This window comes from Lethenteron reissneri, chromosome 45, assembly GCF_015708825.2.
Source record: "Lethenteron reissneri isolate LAM-NWPU_2019-01 chromosome 45, ASM1570882v1, whole genome shotgun sequence".
Lineage (NCBI taxonomy): Eukaryota > Metazoa > Chordata > Hyperoartia > Petromyzontiformes > Petromyzontidae > Lethenteron > Lethenteron reissneri.
The window spans coordinates 7,356,319-7,374,756 of NC_083823.1; the positions used below are offsets into that span (position 1 = coordinate 7,356,319).

At 50.0% G+C, this 18,438-nt stretch overlaps 1 protein-coding gene and 1 non-coding gene across 2 annotated transcripts; one reads left to right on the forward strand and one right to left on the reverse strand.

Moving 5' to 3' along the window:
- Nucleotides 1-3,016: 3,016 nt before the first annotated feature.
- LOC133354012 (U2 spliceosomal RNA) lies at nt 3,017-3,207 on the reverse strand. The gene has a single exon (XR_009756519.1). It is a non-coding gene; the product is annotated as a U2 spliceosomal RNA (small nuclear RNA).
- Nucleotides 3,208-4,009: 802 nt separating this feature from the next.
- MED17 (mediator complex subunit 17) lies at nt 4,010-18,036 on the forward strand. The gene is made up of 12 exons (XM_061570467.1): nt 4,010-4,539; nt 6,061-6,227; nt 6,671-6,881; nt 7,872-8,008; nt 9,913-9,997; nt 11,841-11,993; nt 13,319-13,455; nt 13,988-14,175; nt 14,638-14,775; nt 15,650-15,767; nt 16,811-16,970; nt 17,408-18,036. The coding sequence occupies exons 1-12, from the start codon at nt 4,305-4,307 to the stop codon at nt 17,611-17,613; spliced, it is 1,935 nt and encodes a 644-aa protein (XP_061426451.1). The 5' UTR covers nt 4,010-4,304; the 3' UTR covers nt 17,614-18,036.
- Nucleotides 18,037-18,438: the final 402 nt, after the last annotated feature.

The window sequence follows — 18,438 nt, forward strand, 5'->3', positions numbered from 1 at the left end:
GGGGTGAGGGGGGTGAGGGGCGGGGTGAGGGGCGGGGTGAAGGGGGTGAGGGGTGAGGATGAGGGGCGGGGTGAGGGGGATGAGGGGCGGGGTGAGGGGCAGAGTGAGGGGGCTGAGGGGGCGGGGTGTATGAGAAGAGAGGAGGGGGAGGGGCGGGACGCCGGGTGGGTGTGAGGGGCCATCCATTGAGTCCCCACGCAGCAATCTGTCAAAACTTGACCTCTCCCCCCTCTCCCTCCCGCTCCCTGTACGCACGCGGACTTTTTACACCCCCACCCCTCCCGAATCCTATAGAACGGCCGATATTTAATCCACGCGGAAACGATGAAGGATTAATAATATTAACGCGTTTAAGCAAACAGATCGTCCACCGCCGGGCTCTCTAACTCATTTGAAGGCCAAAGTAGACACTTTATTGTCGAGGCTTCACCCCCCCCCCCCCGTTTCCTATGCGCACACTGTCAGTAGACCCCCCCTCCCCCCCCATACGCCAGCTACGTATTTGGGTTAACCCCCCCCCTCCCCCCTCCATGCGTACTTACTGAATGGATGGCGCCTAGGGAGGCCGAGGGATGATGGTGATGATGATGGTGACGATGATGGAGGTGGTGGTGGTGATGATGGAGGTGGTGATGGTGATGATGATAGAGGTGGTGGTGGTGATGGAGGTGGTGGTGATGATGGAGGTGGTGGTGGTGGTGGTGATGGTGGTGGTGATGGAGGTGGTGGTGGTAATGATGATGGAGATGATGATGGAGGTGGTAATGATGATGGAGATGATGATGGAGGTGGTGGTGGTAATGATGATGGAGATGATGATGGAGGTGGTGGTGGTGACGCGGGGGGGGGGGGGGGCTGCTGGATCAGGGCTGGCCGAGGGGCGCTGTAATTCGATCAACTCGGGCACAATCACCGATTAGAGTCGTGCCCCATGGATGCTGCTCTTTGTTGATCGAGGATCGAGGCTTATTCTATCGATTCCGCTCAGTCGATCCGGAGCCAGATCAAAGTCGAATTGGCAGGCGTCTTGATTAGTGTCAGATTTAATCTTTAATCGCATTCAGCACTTCAATGAGCATACAGAAACAACGACCATTGATGCCAGATTTATACTTATGTTTTATAGGAATCTGTTCATATAGTTGATCAGATTGCTATGTTAAGTCGCTGTGTAAAAAACATTATTTGAATGTTATACTGATGACCGACTTTATCATAGCCGCGATTCAGTGTATTCTGATGTCCTACTTCATCAAAACTTTACTGTTGAGTGTCCGATCTTTTATAACAATTCCTGTGGAGGGAGCTGGTAGGAACGTTGGGTTGCTCGGTCAATGGCCAGGGTCAACGGCGGCGTGGTGTATTCCGCAAATATGCCCGACTGTGAGGGCGGGCACAAGCCGGCGTGAGTAGGTTAAACGTTGAGTTTTATAAGGGCACCACGGGGTGACCAGCCCCTCCCCTCCCCACCCAGCCCCACCCCTCCCACCCCCCACCCAGCCCCACCCTCCCCACCCAGCCCCTCCCACCCTCCCCACCCAGCCCCTCCACACCCTCCCCTCCCCACCCAGCCCCACCCCTCCCACCCCCCACCCAGCCCCACCCTCCCCACCCAGCCCCTCCCACCCTCCCCACCCAGCCCCTCCACACCCTCCCCTCCCCACCCAGCCCCACCCTCCCCACCCAGCCCCTCCCTCCCCACCCAGCCCCTCCCTGCACGACGGACGGACGGACACAATAATCCCCTGTGGGCTGGTGTAACCAGGAGGTTCCTACCAGTATGAAACTTCATTCAATGAGTGCATACACGACCATTGAATTGCGATGCCTTACTTCATCTTAATTCTGTGTTAAAGTTTGTATTACACATTCCGTGAGTGCAAACAATGACATACACACGAGAGAGAGAGATGGTGACCAGCACCTCGAATGGTGCCACACACCCCAGAGAAATACGACTACAAAGCCAGAGGCATAAAGACGTCAAGTCAGAAGTTCACTCACGCCCACGGCCCTACGCACAGACCACCCGTTCCATGTCCGCACAGCGCCATCAGCTCCACTCAACTTCAGCTGACAGCGGTCTTGGTGAGGGTACGAGAAGCGTGAGCTGGGGTCGTCACTCCTGCCCGCTCCATGCGTCGCCTCTGGATGCTGCCGGCTACCCTGTGTCTCTGTGTTTGAAATCTGTTGAGTTGGAGAAGATGTGGTCGTAATGGGACCAGAAAATGTTTCAACACCCCACCTAAAATATAGTTTTACAACGTATGGGGTGTTGTAAAAATTTTAGCTTTTTGACATACACGGCTACGATTAATTTTAAGCTACAGGTGACAGGTGGAGACTTGTGAAACGAATAATATGACATTGTAGAATATTGTAGACCGGAGGAAAATAATGAATATGGGAGGTTCCATTGTTTGGTAAATTGCTTTTGTGTTTAATTTGTTGTTTTTCCCCGCACCTCCGATGAGCACGTTGACTACGTACGGTGCGAAAGAAGTTCAACACGAAAAGTATAGCGGTGTGTTGCGTGTGACGGATGAGGTGACAGTGAGATTGATGGGTTGAGTGACAATGGGGTAAAAACAGATCGGAGTGTGTGAGACCAGCAGCAGTCTGCTAATTTGGGAGGCTAAGTGAGGCCTTCATCCAGCAGCAGATTGCCAAAAGGCCTGTGTTAAAAACAATGCAATATAAGTTCTGTAAGCTCCTTACCCCGAAAATGTTTGTTTACACTCACAGAATCAATATTAATATGCAATCGGACATCGATAATACCACTGCTTTGTATGTGCGCTCATTGAATAATGTTTAATATAAAACCGGACGCTCAGAAAAACGGGCATAAGAATATAGTAAACAAAAATATCAGGGTCAATATCTATCATCCCATCGTGCTGTAGATTGCAATTACACGGGCTGGAGACAAGGATGGAGTTGATTGCTTTACCGAATAGGAAATGTCCGGCAAAAAGTAAATCTTTCTTTGTTTAACATTTTCCCTCCCCAAGCGGGGAGGTGCACCATTCCCGGAGGTACTGCAATACCGGGTTGATGCGCGGAGTGGACGGAGCAAGCCCCTATTCCATCTCCCTGTCCCAAAAATCAATTTAATATAAGGTACCACAATGTGGTACGTATCAGATATTAAACTGATAAGAACAGATACTACACTTGATCTTAGCCAAAAGGCCGAGAAGCGATACCTAAACACTGCCTACGCTGGGGTACACATACCCACAGGTACTCTCTCTACGCTATGGGAACATACAATGATTATCACAAAACAGCTATAATCACATGCAGCACAGCTATACACAGAATATGCAACATTGTGTATAGCTTTAAATTGAATAAACTTTAAGTTACAGATCGTATGTTTGTATCTAAAATATAGGATAGCACATTGTTAAAATCCCGCGCAATGACTTATGGGAGTGACGTTGTCGCCTATATTTACGCTATGGGTCGTACCATAATTTATACAAAACGGCTATTTCACGTGGAACACAATCTCACTCGTGATGTGAAAATATTTGAAACAGATTTACATCAATATATTTAAATTCAGATATCTGCTGTTTGTACCGTATATAAATATAGATAATTATTAGCATCCCGCCAGAGGCTCAAATAATTTTCGGTCATATCGCCATGCCCCACGTGGCGGCGCACACGTGTGCGTGTTGTGGCAGAGTGATGGAGTCACATGATTCCAATCGCTCCATTAATTTTCAAAATGTGCCCTATTTACACGAGACGTGTCCGTAAGGGGCCGTCCATGAATGACGTCACGCGATTTTGGACGATATTTGACCCCCCCCCCCCCCCCCCGTGTCATGCGGCGTCACAAAAAGTCAGACCCCCCCTCCCAAAACATGCTTCAAATCGCTTTAAACTATTGTCATTGTAGTGTGTATTTAATGTGCCGCTGCACTCTGATGTTGTAGGAGAAAACATTTATTAAAAAGTCTATTTAATTCAGTAGAACGTGTTGTCTATATTACGTGTAGTCGATTTTGCACGTCATCGTAATCGATTTTCCACCTAATCGAGTGAAATCGATTACTTCTGCTTCTGGTGCGAACCCCGAGGGTTGGCGTGGTTCAGTCGGCCTCCTGTCAGCCGCGGCTCGGGCAGAAGGCGTCACGAACGCCCCCCCCACCACCACCACCACCCTTCATTCCGTCTCTTTACTGTCGGTCTCTTTGCCCTCGCACACGCGAATCGATTACTCTCATCGATTATTACAATCGATTACTCCCAACCGCCTTCGCTGATCGCGAGCGGCGTCTGCCACCATGGCGGCTGCCCCGTCGGTGAAGATCAGCATCGAGGCGGGCAGCGAGCACCAGATCAAGGAGGTCGCTCTCGATGGCACGGAGACGTTCGTGCAGCCGCTGTCCATGTCCGAGAACCTGGCCAAGTTGGCGCACAAGATCGACTTCTCCAAGAGCGACTCGGAGGACGAGGCCGAGGGAGACGACGCCGAGGGGGCGACGGCAGCGGCGGCGGCCTCCGAGGAGCAGGACGAAGGTGCCTCGCCTGGATTTTTAGCCGCAGCCTGAGCGCTAGGCCGCGGGCGGGAGCGGGCTAGGGGGGGGGGGTGGCTCACGTAAATTGTTGTTGTTGATGTGTTGGTTTGTTTGTGGTGGGTTATAGCGCTGTGGGAAGCATTGCCAGCAATGTTATTATCGTCAATTATTGTTCGTACCAGCATGCAGGCAAAAGCCGTCAACAGCAGTCAATCAGCCATACTACAGGGGTTGGTGGGTTTGGGTTAGATCGCGAATATATAAATATTGTGTCGTTAAACCCGCCACCACCAGACACAGCTAATTAGTAAAGGTTTGTCACGTAAACAGAACGTGCCAATTCGCTATTGGTACAGCACACCGCTGTGTTGGAGAGCAAATCAACAGCAGTCCGCAGGAACTGACTTTATACGCGATATGAACATAAGCACGATTGATAATAAGTCGTGAGATAATTAGGCTTTCTTGGGTAAACAAACGTAATCATTCTAATACAAATTAACAGCATACATGGTCCATAAACATCAGCGCCATAATAATTATTAACCATCATCGACAACAGAAACACAATCACATTGTTGACACCAGCCATGTTAACTCCACTGTTGAAGATCTCACCACGCGAATTCATAAAACAATAATTGCTGAGCTTCACAACGCAAGACTCACTTTGTTGTGGGCGTAATGCACTCTTTAAGTTTCAGTACTGCGGCGAAGTTTGTAACGTTTCAAAAGGTTGAAGTGGTTTCCCGTTACAATGAGAATGTTCCTTACGACTTGTTCCAGCCCTCAGCTATTGGTGAAAATTATATATTTCAATGGCAGAAGTTGAATGAGAATATTTATTTATACTGCAGGAGGAATTCGATTAGCTATAAAGCTCTTTTTCACGTATGTCCAGTCGGGGCGGGTGACGACGTTGCAACAACAAACGATACAAAACACCAAAGGATTCATCTTCTTGGTTCTTTCGGTAAAGTCACGTAGAAGGGAAATAATAAAATAATAAAAATAAAACAACATATTCAGACGCTATCTTTCCGACAGCCCTGTTCTTCACCTGAGGACGGCTGCTTGCGTTGTGGCCGAAACGTCGTGGGAATTGTATTTTATTATGTTTTATTTTTATTATTTCCCTTCTACATAACTTTACCGAAAGAACCAAGAAGATGAATCCCTGCAGTCCCGAAAGCTTTAAATCGAAACACCAAAGGAGTTCAAAATATCGGAAAGGTGAGCACATCGCAAGAAAAAAGTAACCATTGTCATCGATTTGATGATGCTACTCCTATGAAGGCAGCATAATTCCCAGGGGACGATTGCACAGTGTGCGCTGTAAGTACCACACAAGATCTATAATGACTCGGGAGCAGACAATGGTAATATCTTAGGAAACCGTGTTCCCTTTGATACAATTAATTGCCACAAACTCGGCGCTGCTGCGAATGAGACGCGAGATTTAATTGCCGGCTATTTTCCTGTCTGCCCTTCTCCCCACCGCTCTGCTGGTGCTGTCATCCAGGTGTGGCAAAATTCCAGCCTTCGCTGTGGCCCTGGGACTCTGTGAGGAACCAGCTGCGAAGTGCCCTCACCGAGATCAGCGTGCTCTATGACGTGCTCAACGTGGTGCGGGAGAAGAAGTACATGACCCTCGACCCCGTGTCGCTGGAAGTGCTGCCCTCTCGTCAGGTGCGGTTGATGCTCTCGACCCCAACACGGCAATCGCGGGAGGGCAGGGAGGGTAGAGAGGGAGATAATTAAGGGTGCAACGATGCCAGTGCGTGAGAATTAGTTACCCAGAATATATCCACTGTGAGTCTCAAAACTCCTTCAGGAGGGTCATGAGGGTCCTGCATTGAGTTCTTTGGCCGTTTTATTTTTGGAGATTGTTTTAATTGTGGGATGAAACTTTACGATGCGGGTAAATGTCAGGCCATGCACATGAAAAGATAATACTTAAAATGTTCAAATAGTTTGACAAACTCACTTCCAAGGCTTTCTCTGAAGTTTTGATGTTGCCGTTAGTTTCCTGAACACTTGCTGTCTGTTGCTGAACGCGAGAGTAAAGTAATTGCTGAATCACTGTCGGAGGGGATACTTAGTTGAACCGTTACGTATCTCCCGATGGGCAGTTGCTCCAATTCGTGGCTAAGAAGAAAACGTTGGCCGGCGCGGCGCAAATCCTCCTGCGCGGCGCCGAGAGGCTGAGCCGATCGGTGGCCGAGAGCCAGGAGCAGAAGCGGCAGCGCGACTTCAACGCGGAGCTGCTCAAGCTGCGTCAGCACTGGAAGCTGCGTAAGGTTCGCGACAAGATCCTCGGGGACCTCAGCTACCGCAGCGCCGGTGAGGAGTTCTCATCCGTGAGTTGCGGGCAATTTGATAATAATGACAACGATTTATTTTTGTCTTCTTGGTTCTTTCGGTAAAGTCACGTAGAAGGGAAGTAATAAAATAATAAAAATAAAACATAATAAAATAATTCTCACGACGTTTCGGCCACAACGCAAGCAGCCGTCCTCAGGTGAATTCTTCTTGATACGCAAATTCTTTTGTCAAGGCGCTCTTCCCCCTCCAACCCAGCTTAAATATACGCTGCCAAGCCTGGTGGTGTTCATTCAGACGCTGTCTTTCCGACAGACCTGTTCTTAACCTGAGGACGGCTGCTTGCGTTGTGGCCGAAACGTCGTGAGAATTATATTATTATGTTTTATTTTTATTATTTTATTACTTCCCTTCTACGTGACTTTACCGAAAGAACCAAGAAGATGAATCCCTGCAGTCACGAAATCTTTAAATCGAGATTTATTTTTGGTTTAGCATCTCCATGCACTATACACAGCAACCTGCAAAATACACAGAAACACAAACAATGCAGATTTAATAGAAACACAAATCTAGTATACTTAGAAATGTAATGTAATACAACAGATTACGTTCTTCCTGAGAATGCTAAAGCTTAGCATTCTCAGGAAGAACGTAATCAACCAGGTAGGGTGTTGACTGTTATGTTATCCGACTCTCTGTTGTATTACATTACATTTCTAAGTATACTAGATTTGTGTTTCTATTTCATTTATACCTGATGATGATTGCTTGTGTTGCAATCGACACGTCGTATGCTAGTATTTAATTTATTATTTTAACTTTATACGTGACTTTACCGAAATAACCAAAGAGTAATTCCTGCAGTCACGAAAGCTGCAAATTAAGTTTAATGCAGATTTAAGTTCGGTATCATTATTTCTGGTTCATACCCAGCTTGCAAATGTTTTATGGAGAGTCTATCTGTTTGACTGTCGATGCTTGTGGTGCCTCTGTTGTTGCGCCGTGCAGGGTCCCTCTACCCGCACCAGGGCACATTTGAGGTGCTCAAGAACACAGACATTGACCCGGACAAGAAGATCCCGGATGACTACTGTCCCCTTGATGTCTTGGTGCCAAGTGACCTGGAAGGAACTGCGTATATCAAGGCAAGGAGAAGCTGCACACGAGCCTCTCACATATTTAGGATTTGGTAAAAACTGTCAACCAAATAGAGGGTCTCCCGAGGGGTTCAAATATATTTTGTTTGACCAGGTGAGAGCTCAATAGACCCCAGGATAGCCTCTTTTGAAAGACTGAACTGGATGATTATCATACGTTATTGGTAGATTGAACGTTGATGACGACAGTTATAATCATGATATTGCTCCATCGGTTCATCGATTACACTGGTCAACACACTTTTTCTAGCATAAGGTATTCCAATGGTTCTAATGTAATTTTGGGGTGCTGATTCCAAATCTGGCATCAGTTTTTGTCTATCACATCAGGTTTTTTAGATATCAAATATTGCATTTTAAATGAAAACTGCAGAAGAAAAATATCAAATAAATGTGGATATCTACATACAATGATTTTATAAACACACTATCCTAAAAATACAGCACCATATTTTAACAATAAAGCAGTCACTGACTCGCAACAACTTGCAATCATAAGTGACAGAGTTAATTTCGGGTAAAATCAATGAAAATGAAGTAAGACGATAGCATAAAAATGAGATGTGATAGAGCAAATCTGAGATCAGATTTGGAATCAGCACCCTGAAATTAGTCTAAAACAGTTGCAAAAGTCCAGGCCAGAATTTTTTTTTTTTGTTGACCAGTGTAATTATTATTGCCGAGCTGCTACCACTGAGGTCCTGGGATCTCAAAGCAGTGAGTTTATGATCACAGCCTAATCTCTGTTGACTGTACAATATAAACCACAACAGTAATTTTAGCCTCACACTTTGGCTGTATTACAGTGGCGAGAATTTTAAAATATTGGTTCGACGGTCATGTGACAAACATTATGCTTGGCACGGAAAAGTGCTTCTCTCTTTTGTAGATAGGTGATTGTTTGCAGAGACTTTACAGGTAGTTCTTTGACATCTTCTTCCAGGGATAATTTTCTAATACGGAGTGAAGTACCGTGCGAGAGTTCGGAATTTCATTTGATGATGCCGGTCACAAAATTGGGACATCTGTGACAAAGAGCTTCATAGCTCATCGGATTTTCCAGGATAAATAAAGTTTCTGATTCGGATTCTGATTTGGCTACTAGAAATATCCACGTGATGATAAACCACTTCGTTGAGCTACCGTTTGCGGCCAGGTCGCTTCTGAAAAAGAGCTAGATAGCTCAGTGGGACTTACCTGGTAAAATAAAAAAGTTTAGTTTATCATTGAGAGAAAGAAACCATGTAAAAAATTATTATTGTTATGCTCACGATTCATTACATTGTACATTTGAACCTTATGGTGGTACCCCCGGGGTACTATAGTACCCCAGCTCTTGCATAATGTGCGTGATGCAGTCACTGTTAGTCTGTTGATGGTCGGCGATGCGGCAATCGACTCATCTCGACGAGCTGTAGACGATGCACCACCACCACGGTGCGTACGAGCGTTCAGGGTTTCGGATTTATTGGTACCCCAGACACAGAGTTAAGTACACCCCTGGGCAAAATATTGTCCCAAAAATAAAATATTTAATTGCCTCGGCCATTTTGTATTATTTGGTACACCGGGGTACCGTCATAACGATCATTTGATAATATAATCAGTTCCATACCATTTGTGCAAATTAGTCTACTGAAACATTAGGGATAAAGACGCAAACTAGACATTATAAATGAGACAGGAAAAATACAAACAAGGATCGCAAACGTGAAACGAGAGAATTGATTCTTGAATCCCCATTTAAAGTTCAAGCATGAATCATGGCAATTTATCAAAGCTGGCAGTGGGGGGGTGGTGGGGTGTGGAAGAGCTAGATGCAGGAGGGTTCAGGGTCACATAGCGAATTCAGAGCAATCGATCTAATGTTTTCACGGTGATTGAATCTACAGGTGTCCATCCAAAAGCAGTCGACAGATATTGGAGACCTCGGCACAGTGAACCTCTTCAGCTGCCCAGCCAGGAAACCACGGCAAGGTGGGGGTCGCGCGCGGGGACACGTGTGTGGCGCGCACACCAGCGGAGCGCATGCCAGTGGCACACACACCAGTGTCACGCACACCAGTGGCACGCACACCAGTGTCACACACACCAGTGTCACGCACACCAGTGGCACGCACACCAGCGGCACGCACACCAGCAGCACGCACACCAGCGTCACGCACACCAGTGGCACGCACGCCAGTGTCACGCACACCAGTGGCACGCACGCCAGCGGCACGCACGCCAGCGGCACGCACGCCAGCGGCACGCACGCCAGTGTCACGCACACCAGTGGCACGCACACCAGTGTCACGCACGCCAGTGGCACGCACGCCAGCGGCACGCACGCCAGCGGCACGCACACCAGTGTCACGCACACCAGTGTCACGCACACCAGTGTCACGCACACCAGTGTCACGCACACCAGTGGCACGCACGCCAGTGGCACGCACGCCAGCGGCACGCACGCCAGCGGCACGCACACCAGCGTCACGCACACCAGTGTCACGCACACCAGTGGCACGCACACCAGTGGCACGCACACCAGTGTCACGCACACCAGTGGCACGCACGCCAGCGTCACGCACACCAGCGTCACGCACACCAGTGGCACGCACACCAGTGGCACGCACGCCAGCGGCACGCACACCAGTGTCACGCACACCAGTGGCACGCACGCCAGCGGCACGCACACCAGCGTCACGCACACCAGCGTCACGCACACCAGTGTCACGCACACCAGTGTCACGCACACCAGTGTCACGCACACCAGCGGAGCGCATGCCAGTGGCACACACACCAGTGGCACGCACACCAGTGTCACGCACACCAGTGTCACGCACACCAGCGGCACGCACACCAGTGTCACGCACACCAGTGGCACGCACACCAGTGTCACGCACACCAGTGTCACGCACACCAGCGGCACGCACACCAGCGTCACGCACACCAGCGTCACGCACGCCAGCGTTACGCACGCCAGCGTCACGCACGCCAGTGTCACGCACGCCAGTGTCACGCACGCCAGTGTCACGCACGCCAGTGGCACGCACACCAGTGTCACGCACGCCAGTGGCACGCACACCAGTGTCACGCACGCCAGTGTCACGCACGCCAGTGTCACGCACGCCAGTGTCACGCACGCCAGTGTCACGCACGCCAGCGTCACGCACGCCAGTGGCACGCACGCCAGTGTCACGCACGCCAGCGACACGCACGCCAGCGACACGCACGCCAGCGGCACGCACGCCAGCGTCACGCACGCCAGTGTCACGCACGCCAGTGTCACGCACGCCAGCGACACGCACGCCAGCGTCACGCACGCCAGCGTCACGCACGCCAGCGGCACGCACGCCAGTGTCACGCACGCCAGCGTCACGCACGCCAGCGACACGCACACCAGCGTCACGCACGCCAGCGACACGCACGCCAGCGGCACACACACCAGTGTCACGCACGCCAGCGACACGCACGCCAGCGGCACGCACGCCAGTGTCACGCACGCCAGCGACACGCACACCAGCGTCACGCACGCCAGCGACACGCACGCCAGCGGCACACACACCAGTGTCACGCACGCCAGCGACACGCACACCAGCGTCACGCACGCCAGCGACACGCACGCCAGCGGCACGCACGCCAGTGGCACGCACACCAGCGGCACACACACCAGTGGCACGCACACCAGTGGCACGCACGCCAGCGGCACACACACCAGCGGCACGCACACCAGTGGCACGCACGCCAGCGGCACACACACCAGTGGCGCGCGCTCACGTGACGACGCAGACCGAGTTTACCCGCGGGTTTGTGTTCACACGCCGCGGTTTTTATGCAGGGGCGCCACACTGGCAGGCGAAGCTGGAGGCCGCCCAGAACGTGCTCTTCTGCAAAGAGATCTTCGCTCAGCTGTCCCGAGAGGCCGTGCAGATCAAGTTCCAGATGCCGCCCATCGTTGTGAAGAACCAGATCATCTCGCAGCTCTTCCCAGGTGCCATTGCACAGCGTTAGATGCGTGCATGACTTGTGCTGGGTTTTTTACACGCTTTTATTTAACTCACTCTGTCTGTTGTCGTTGTTGTTTCCTCAAATCTTGTAACTCAGTTTTAACCCACTTCCCAATGTGGTATCGATTGCAGACTTGGAATACTTATGTCATACTGATGACAATACTATATTCTATTCTAATTGTCCACGCTCAACTGACGTTGGCTGTAAATCACCACAGTCCCTTACGTTATGGCAAGCTTTGCGGCCACTTCCTGGAGTCGTGGAGTTCTGCCATTACAAGTGGGGTACATTTTATTAAAGCGTGTTTAAGAAAAATTACTTTTAAATATTACTTATTTTGTTATTAACACCAATTAAAAAGGCAGAGATTTGGGGACAGGAGGGTGGCACAGTGGTAACACGTATACCTCGCAGCAGGGAGGACCTGGGTTTGATTGCTGATTGTGGAGTGTGTATGCTCTCCCCTATTCTGCATGGATTTACTCCGGGACTTCTGGTTTCCTCCCATATGTAAACAAAAATGATATTTAATTGTTATCGGCCAAACATCCCAATGCCAGGACCACCCTGAAAAAGTCTTCAGACCCAGTGTGCTTTTCTGGGTAAATAAATGACCATTACTATTAATATTACTACATGCTGACGAAGTTTATTTTGTGCCGTCATTGGTGACCAACTGAGACTACGCTTGAGAACCTGGTTAACCCACGGTTGGGCAGCCGAATCGTGGGTTCGAACTCAGGATCTCGGCAGAGCCGGCTCATTGTCCACGACCCATTAGCCGCCTCTTAGGTAAGTTTTTTTACATTTGTAATAAAGGTCGTTGAGGCGACTTCTGGAATCCGGTCTTTTATTCAACTTGCATTACAGCTTTCTTTCACGCTGCTGATAGGCAGCGTGAGAGGGATAGATAGAGAGAAACGCACTGCCACGTGGCCCCCTTCCTCCGTTCGTTCCCGTTCTGACCACGTGTCGTTCGTCTCCACCCCTATTTAATACCCGGGTCACTTGGTACGTTTCCACCAATCCTGGTTAGCCTCCATGGAATATTCCAGGCTCCCTCGTAGGCTCCCGGGACCACGCCCCTGACTCATCTCCCCATTAGCTGTGGCCAAAGCCAGCAGAACCAATCCTCTACTTACAGCTGTCACCTTTCCATAACGTCAGGGCCACGCCCCTAGGCTTCCCCCCATTGGCTATAGACCAGGACCGGCAGAGCCAATCATCATGACGAGTTGTGATACGTCAGTGAGCCGGATATATCCTCACATTACACATTTACAAGAACTCCGTCGTTTCTCGCAGGGCTGCAGCTGTCCATCTCGCTGTGCCACCTGCTGAGCGAGGAGAAGAAGTCGCAGAAGCTGGCGCCGGAGCGCTCGGCGCAAGCAGACGACCACCTCTACGTGCTGGAGCACAACCTTCACCAGCTTATGAGAGAGGTACCGTTGGCCTGTGCTTGCTTAATGTATCCGTGTTAATGCCCTCTCAACAAACGTAACGCTTACATGCGTCGTGATTAAACGTATTTGTGAACTGGACCACCTGTTAAAAAATATATATGTACGGGAGACCCCTGGATATCGCGGGTTTACCGTTCACAGTTTCGACCCATTGCGGGCATCTTCTTTGTACACCAATTTTTCTCTTGCGGGGGTTATTTTTGGCCCTTCGCCAGTATACTGTACCCTGAAGTACTGTATCATTGACTGATAGCATGGTGCGAGGCGGGCGAGGGATGCGAGGCAGTGAGTCGCACCCCGACCTTGGCTATGCAAGCATCTTTGATAAACAAATACCCTCCATATAGCCTATTAACAGACTGTAGGGGCAAGTGATGTTAGCGAGTAGCACCTATGCAGGCCGGCACGCCACACGAGGGGGTGGGTGGCCAGCACCACGCCCGGTGGGGATGTGTCCTGATGATGTCCCTGACCACCCCCCCCCCCCCACCCTCGATCCCCACCAACGCAGTTCCACAAGCAGAATCTGAACGTGGCAACCATGCCGCACCCGTCAACGGCGCAGTTCGGCCTCACCAAGCGGATGCGCCTGGCGGGGCCTTCGGCCTACGACAAGACAGAGCTGGGGGCGCTGCAGAGCTCTGAGGGTCTCCTGGAGAAGATCATCAAGCAGGCCAGACACATCTTCCTGCGGCGCAGGTGAGCGTCGTCACGACGTCCCAACCCGCAGGTTGGCACGTTTGTAACGGTGGCGGCGATGGAAATAGATTTAGAAGGAGGGCGATCGCAAATTTGTAACCAGGTCATGAGAGCCTGTGACCAAATCACCCAGAATGTGCCCCTTCTTGTCATATCTCAGCAGCTGTGCAGGGCTGAGCCTGGATAATGTGTGGATGGGTAGTCATAATAATGATGTCATTTATATCACCAGAAAAGCCTCGGTGAGTCACGAACCAGTGGCGATTATCCGCACCGGTCCTTGTCCTCCCCTTAGGTCGACTTAGCCAGAACAACACTGGGGAGACAACAGCAGACGGGAGTGGTGCTGCCTGACGTGCTGTGCCAGCCTTGATAGGTGGTGTTCGCTCACAGCACTTGCCCAAACCATCTGCACGGCTACACGGGAGACATTTGTCTTTTTTGTGTGTGTCCGCGGTGTAGGACGGCGGCCACGATCGACAAGCTGGCGGCAAGGGTGGACGACCCGCAGATCCAGGCGCACTGGTCTAATGTCAACGACGTGTACGAGTCGAGCGTCAAGGTGCTCATCACCTCGCTTGGCTACGAGCAGATCTGCAAGTGAGTCTGCTCTGTGTGCGGCGCGGGCAATCTAATTCTGAGATTAAACAAAATACGTCTTGTCTCTTCCCACTAAGGGTAATAATGTTCGTCGCATGACAGGTAAACTGATATTTTTAGGGGCGTCACGGTGGCGAGATGTTTACGACCTCGCCTGGTATATAGGAGGTCGTGGGATCCATCCAGACGCTGACGCGTATATATTTGGAGTTTGCATGGTCTTCCCGTGGTTGCGTGGATTTTTGTCCGGGTCCTCCGCTTTTTCCCTCCACATTTAGAATGAACATCACGCGATTAAAGTATTTGGCTGCTACGAATTTCCACTTCGTTGAACTTAAAAAAAATTGCCAGGTCACTTCTGAAAAAGAGCTATATAGCTCAATGGGACTTACCTGATTTGAAGCTTTCGTGACTGCAGGAATCCATACTCTTTGTTTTTTTCGGTAAAGTCACGTCGGTAGAAAATAAAATAAATCACGACGTTTCTGCCTGAGGACAACCGCTTGTGTTGCAATCGAAACGTCGTGATTTATTTTATTTTATACCTACGTGACTTTACCGAAAGAACCAGGGACTCACCTGCTTAAATAATAGTAAAATGCAAACAACCAAATACGTGCGGTCAATTGATGGCAGCCTGAGACCATCAGCTCACTCCGCTTAGTAACCAACTTTAATCGTGGGTGGCTTCAAACCCAGGATCTCGGCAGTACCGGTTCATTGCTCCGACACGGCGTTAGCCACTCGGCCATCTCACCGAGCGCAGTTCTTACGCACGCGTGCCAGCAGAGAGGTCGGCGGTCGACACCGAGTGTGTAACTCACAAGGCCCGTGCTTATCCCTGAATTCTACCGATGTCGGCCCGTACCCCCAGGACCTTGCAACTGCAGCTCAACATCGGCCTGGAGCAGGTGAAGGTCGTCCATCGCGATGGTCGCGTCATGACCTTCTCCCACCAGGAGCAGGAGCTCATGGACTTCCTCATCTCACAGGTACAGGTTAGGGGAGGTCCCACACTGCTCTCTTGCGTTCGACGTCCAGAACTTATTTGCGTATGACAGCCACTTCTTTAACGTTCCTTTTCGTGATATATCAACGTTATTTATTTTATATTATCAAGGGGGGGACCAAAGAGCAGATTTTGGAGAGCGGGTTGTGGGATACTATCAAGCAGAAGACGTAAAAGCGGATGTTGGGATGCTGTCTGGGAAGATGTTAGAGGTCACTGCGTGTCGACTGTGCAGCAGCTGCAGTATCTGGTGCAGGGTAGTGGCATCAATGGCTTTAGCCACGATAACAACTTGATGTTGATTTCATAATAGAGGTTTTTTGTTTTTCAATATATAAATGTGTCGTTAAACCCACCACCACCTGACACAGCAAAATAGTAAGGTTTGTTCTGTTTACGTGACAAACCTTACCAATTGACTGGGTCAGGTGATAGTGAGTTTAATGACACATTTATATATTTATGCGATCTAACCCAAAAAACCTGTATTATGGATGATATTGGTCGCAAAAGCCTTCGTGTTAAATTTATCTTGACTTGTTTGTCTCGAGAAGACTTGCTGAATCTCACTTGCTCATGCATTGGGATGTACAGCCATTTCCTGTAAGGGTTTTTTTTTGCATATAGACGTGAAACCAGAGTATCTGCATGTAACCCCTGCACACGTGGGAATAACACTCAAAAGGTCCGTACAAACAGGTTCACAAAGACCTTTAGAACTACCTTCCTAGCCCCCTCTCACATTTCAGTGAGCTTGAAACGTATATTTCATCCGCCAACTCTTACGTCAAATCCACTCGATCACAGGCAAGCACCACCACCTGGCTTTTTCAGAGAACAACATCAACTCATTCCACGTAAGAACAGGGTCCAGTTCCGGTGGGTTGCCTGCATTACATCCCAGATAATTGATTGATGCTGGCTTGTCACTCTAGTAGCAAGTCTCCCAGCCACATCTGCAAAGCTACCCTTGCTAAGTGACGTTTGTTCCCGTCGTCGGCTCCGCCCCGGCTTTGCCATCTGCAGATGTCGCAGCACCAGGTGCATGCGGTGCAGCAGCTGGCCAAGGTGATGGGCTGGATGGTGCTGAGCTTCAGCAACCACGTGGGGCTGGGTCCCGTCGAGAGCATCGGCAACGCCTCTTCCATCAGCGTGGCATCGCCCAACGGAGAGTACTCCATCACCGGTGAGTCCGCTCCACCGTCGCTCTTCAAATCGGCTGCACGTCGCTCGCCTTGCGTTGTTTACCACGGCGTCGGTCGGCGTGGTGTCTTTGTGCCACTGTGACCATATTTGCAGTCGGAACGCATCTTGAATCCGTCTCTTGAAAGGCCAAGGAATGGTGGATCGTGCACATTTGTGACCACCCTCCTCCCCCACCCAAAACTGGCTGGGTTCTGAAATGGCCATGCCGGTAATGTAAAGTGGGATCATAACTTAATCTTTTGAGTGTTATTCCCTCGCGCATGGTGAGTTTTCTCCAGGCGCTCCAGCTTATTTCCCACGCATGAAGCAAAACACTCCCAATGCAGGGCCCCACTTGAAAAAAAATCTCCGTGAGCCTTTCCCCAGATAAACAACGTGCATTGCCGACACCCTCTTGTTTGAACTCCCGCGGCGCAGTGAGGAACGGGCCAGAGATGGGCACGCGGGTCGTGGTGCAGTGTCCACGGAGCCACTCCAAGGAGATGCCCAAGAGCGACGTCATCAGTGACCCCAAGTGGCTGCACCTGGGCGGACCCTACAAGGAGGTGAACTGGGCCAAGATGGAAGGCCGCAATTTCGTCAACAAGATGGAGCTGCTCATGGCGGCACTCATGCCCAGCTGAGGGGGGGGCGGTCCCCCCGTGGCTTCTGCGGTGCTGGATGAGTGGCGGGATTTGTTTTTGACCAAACGAGCTGACGTTCATTCCCCTACAACCACCAGGGGGACGCACCTCTACCCTGGGCAAGCAAAGATGTTTATTTATGATTAGGCCAAGTCTATTTTCATTGTTATTTTTTTATTGCAAGGCATGGGGTATGAGTAAGGAAATGTAGCGCTTGTGTGTACTGAACTCGATGATTCACGTGAAGAAATGGCCAAAAAAGAACGATTTTTCCAATCGTTCACGTGAATGACGGCACATTTGGCGAAGTTGGATCAACAGAAACGAACAATGAACGGGGGGAGCCGTTTTGTTGGTTTGTGTGATTTTTGAACCTGCCATGTCGTGAGTGCTGTACACCCCATTAAAGTTCTGCTGTTTGTACGCCTGCCTTCAAACCTCACGATTCTGTGTGGCTTAGGAGATTTGGACGGCACTCCTGTTTAATTATAATTATGCTAGTTTATCCAAGAAAACTTCACAGAGCCTCAAGACTCGGGTAAGTTTTCTTTTCATTTGGGGGAGAGGATTGCTGTGTATTTACCAATAAATGCGAGCAATTTTCCAAATTTAGACCATAATGCCAGCATACGATGGCCTACACTTCTTGCAATGACATCATGGTTCTTTAACATTCACTCGGCCATGCAGTAGCAACCGGCCTTCTGGAATCTAACCGCGAACCTCTCCGACAAGTGGCTGGGCCATGTCGCCTCCCCAACGCTGGCTGGGTTACAGCCGCTTGTGCAGCAACTGCATGAAGCGTCGTGAACAGGTTGGGGCACT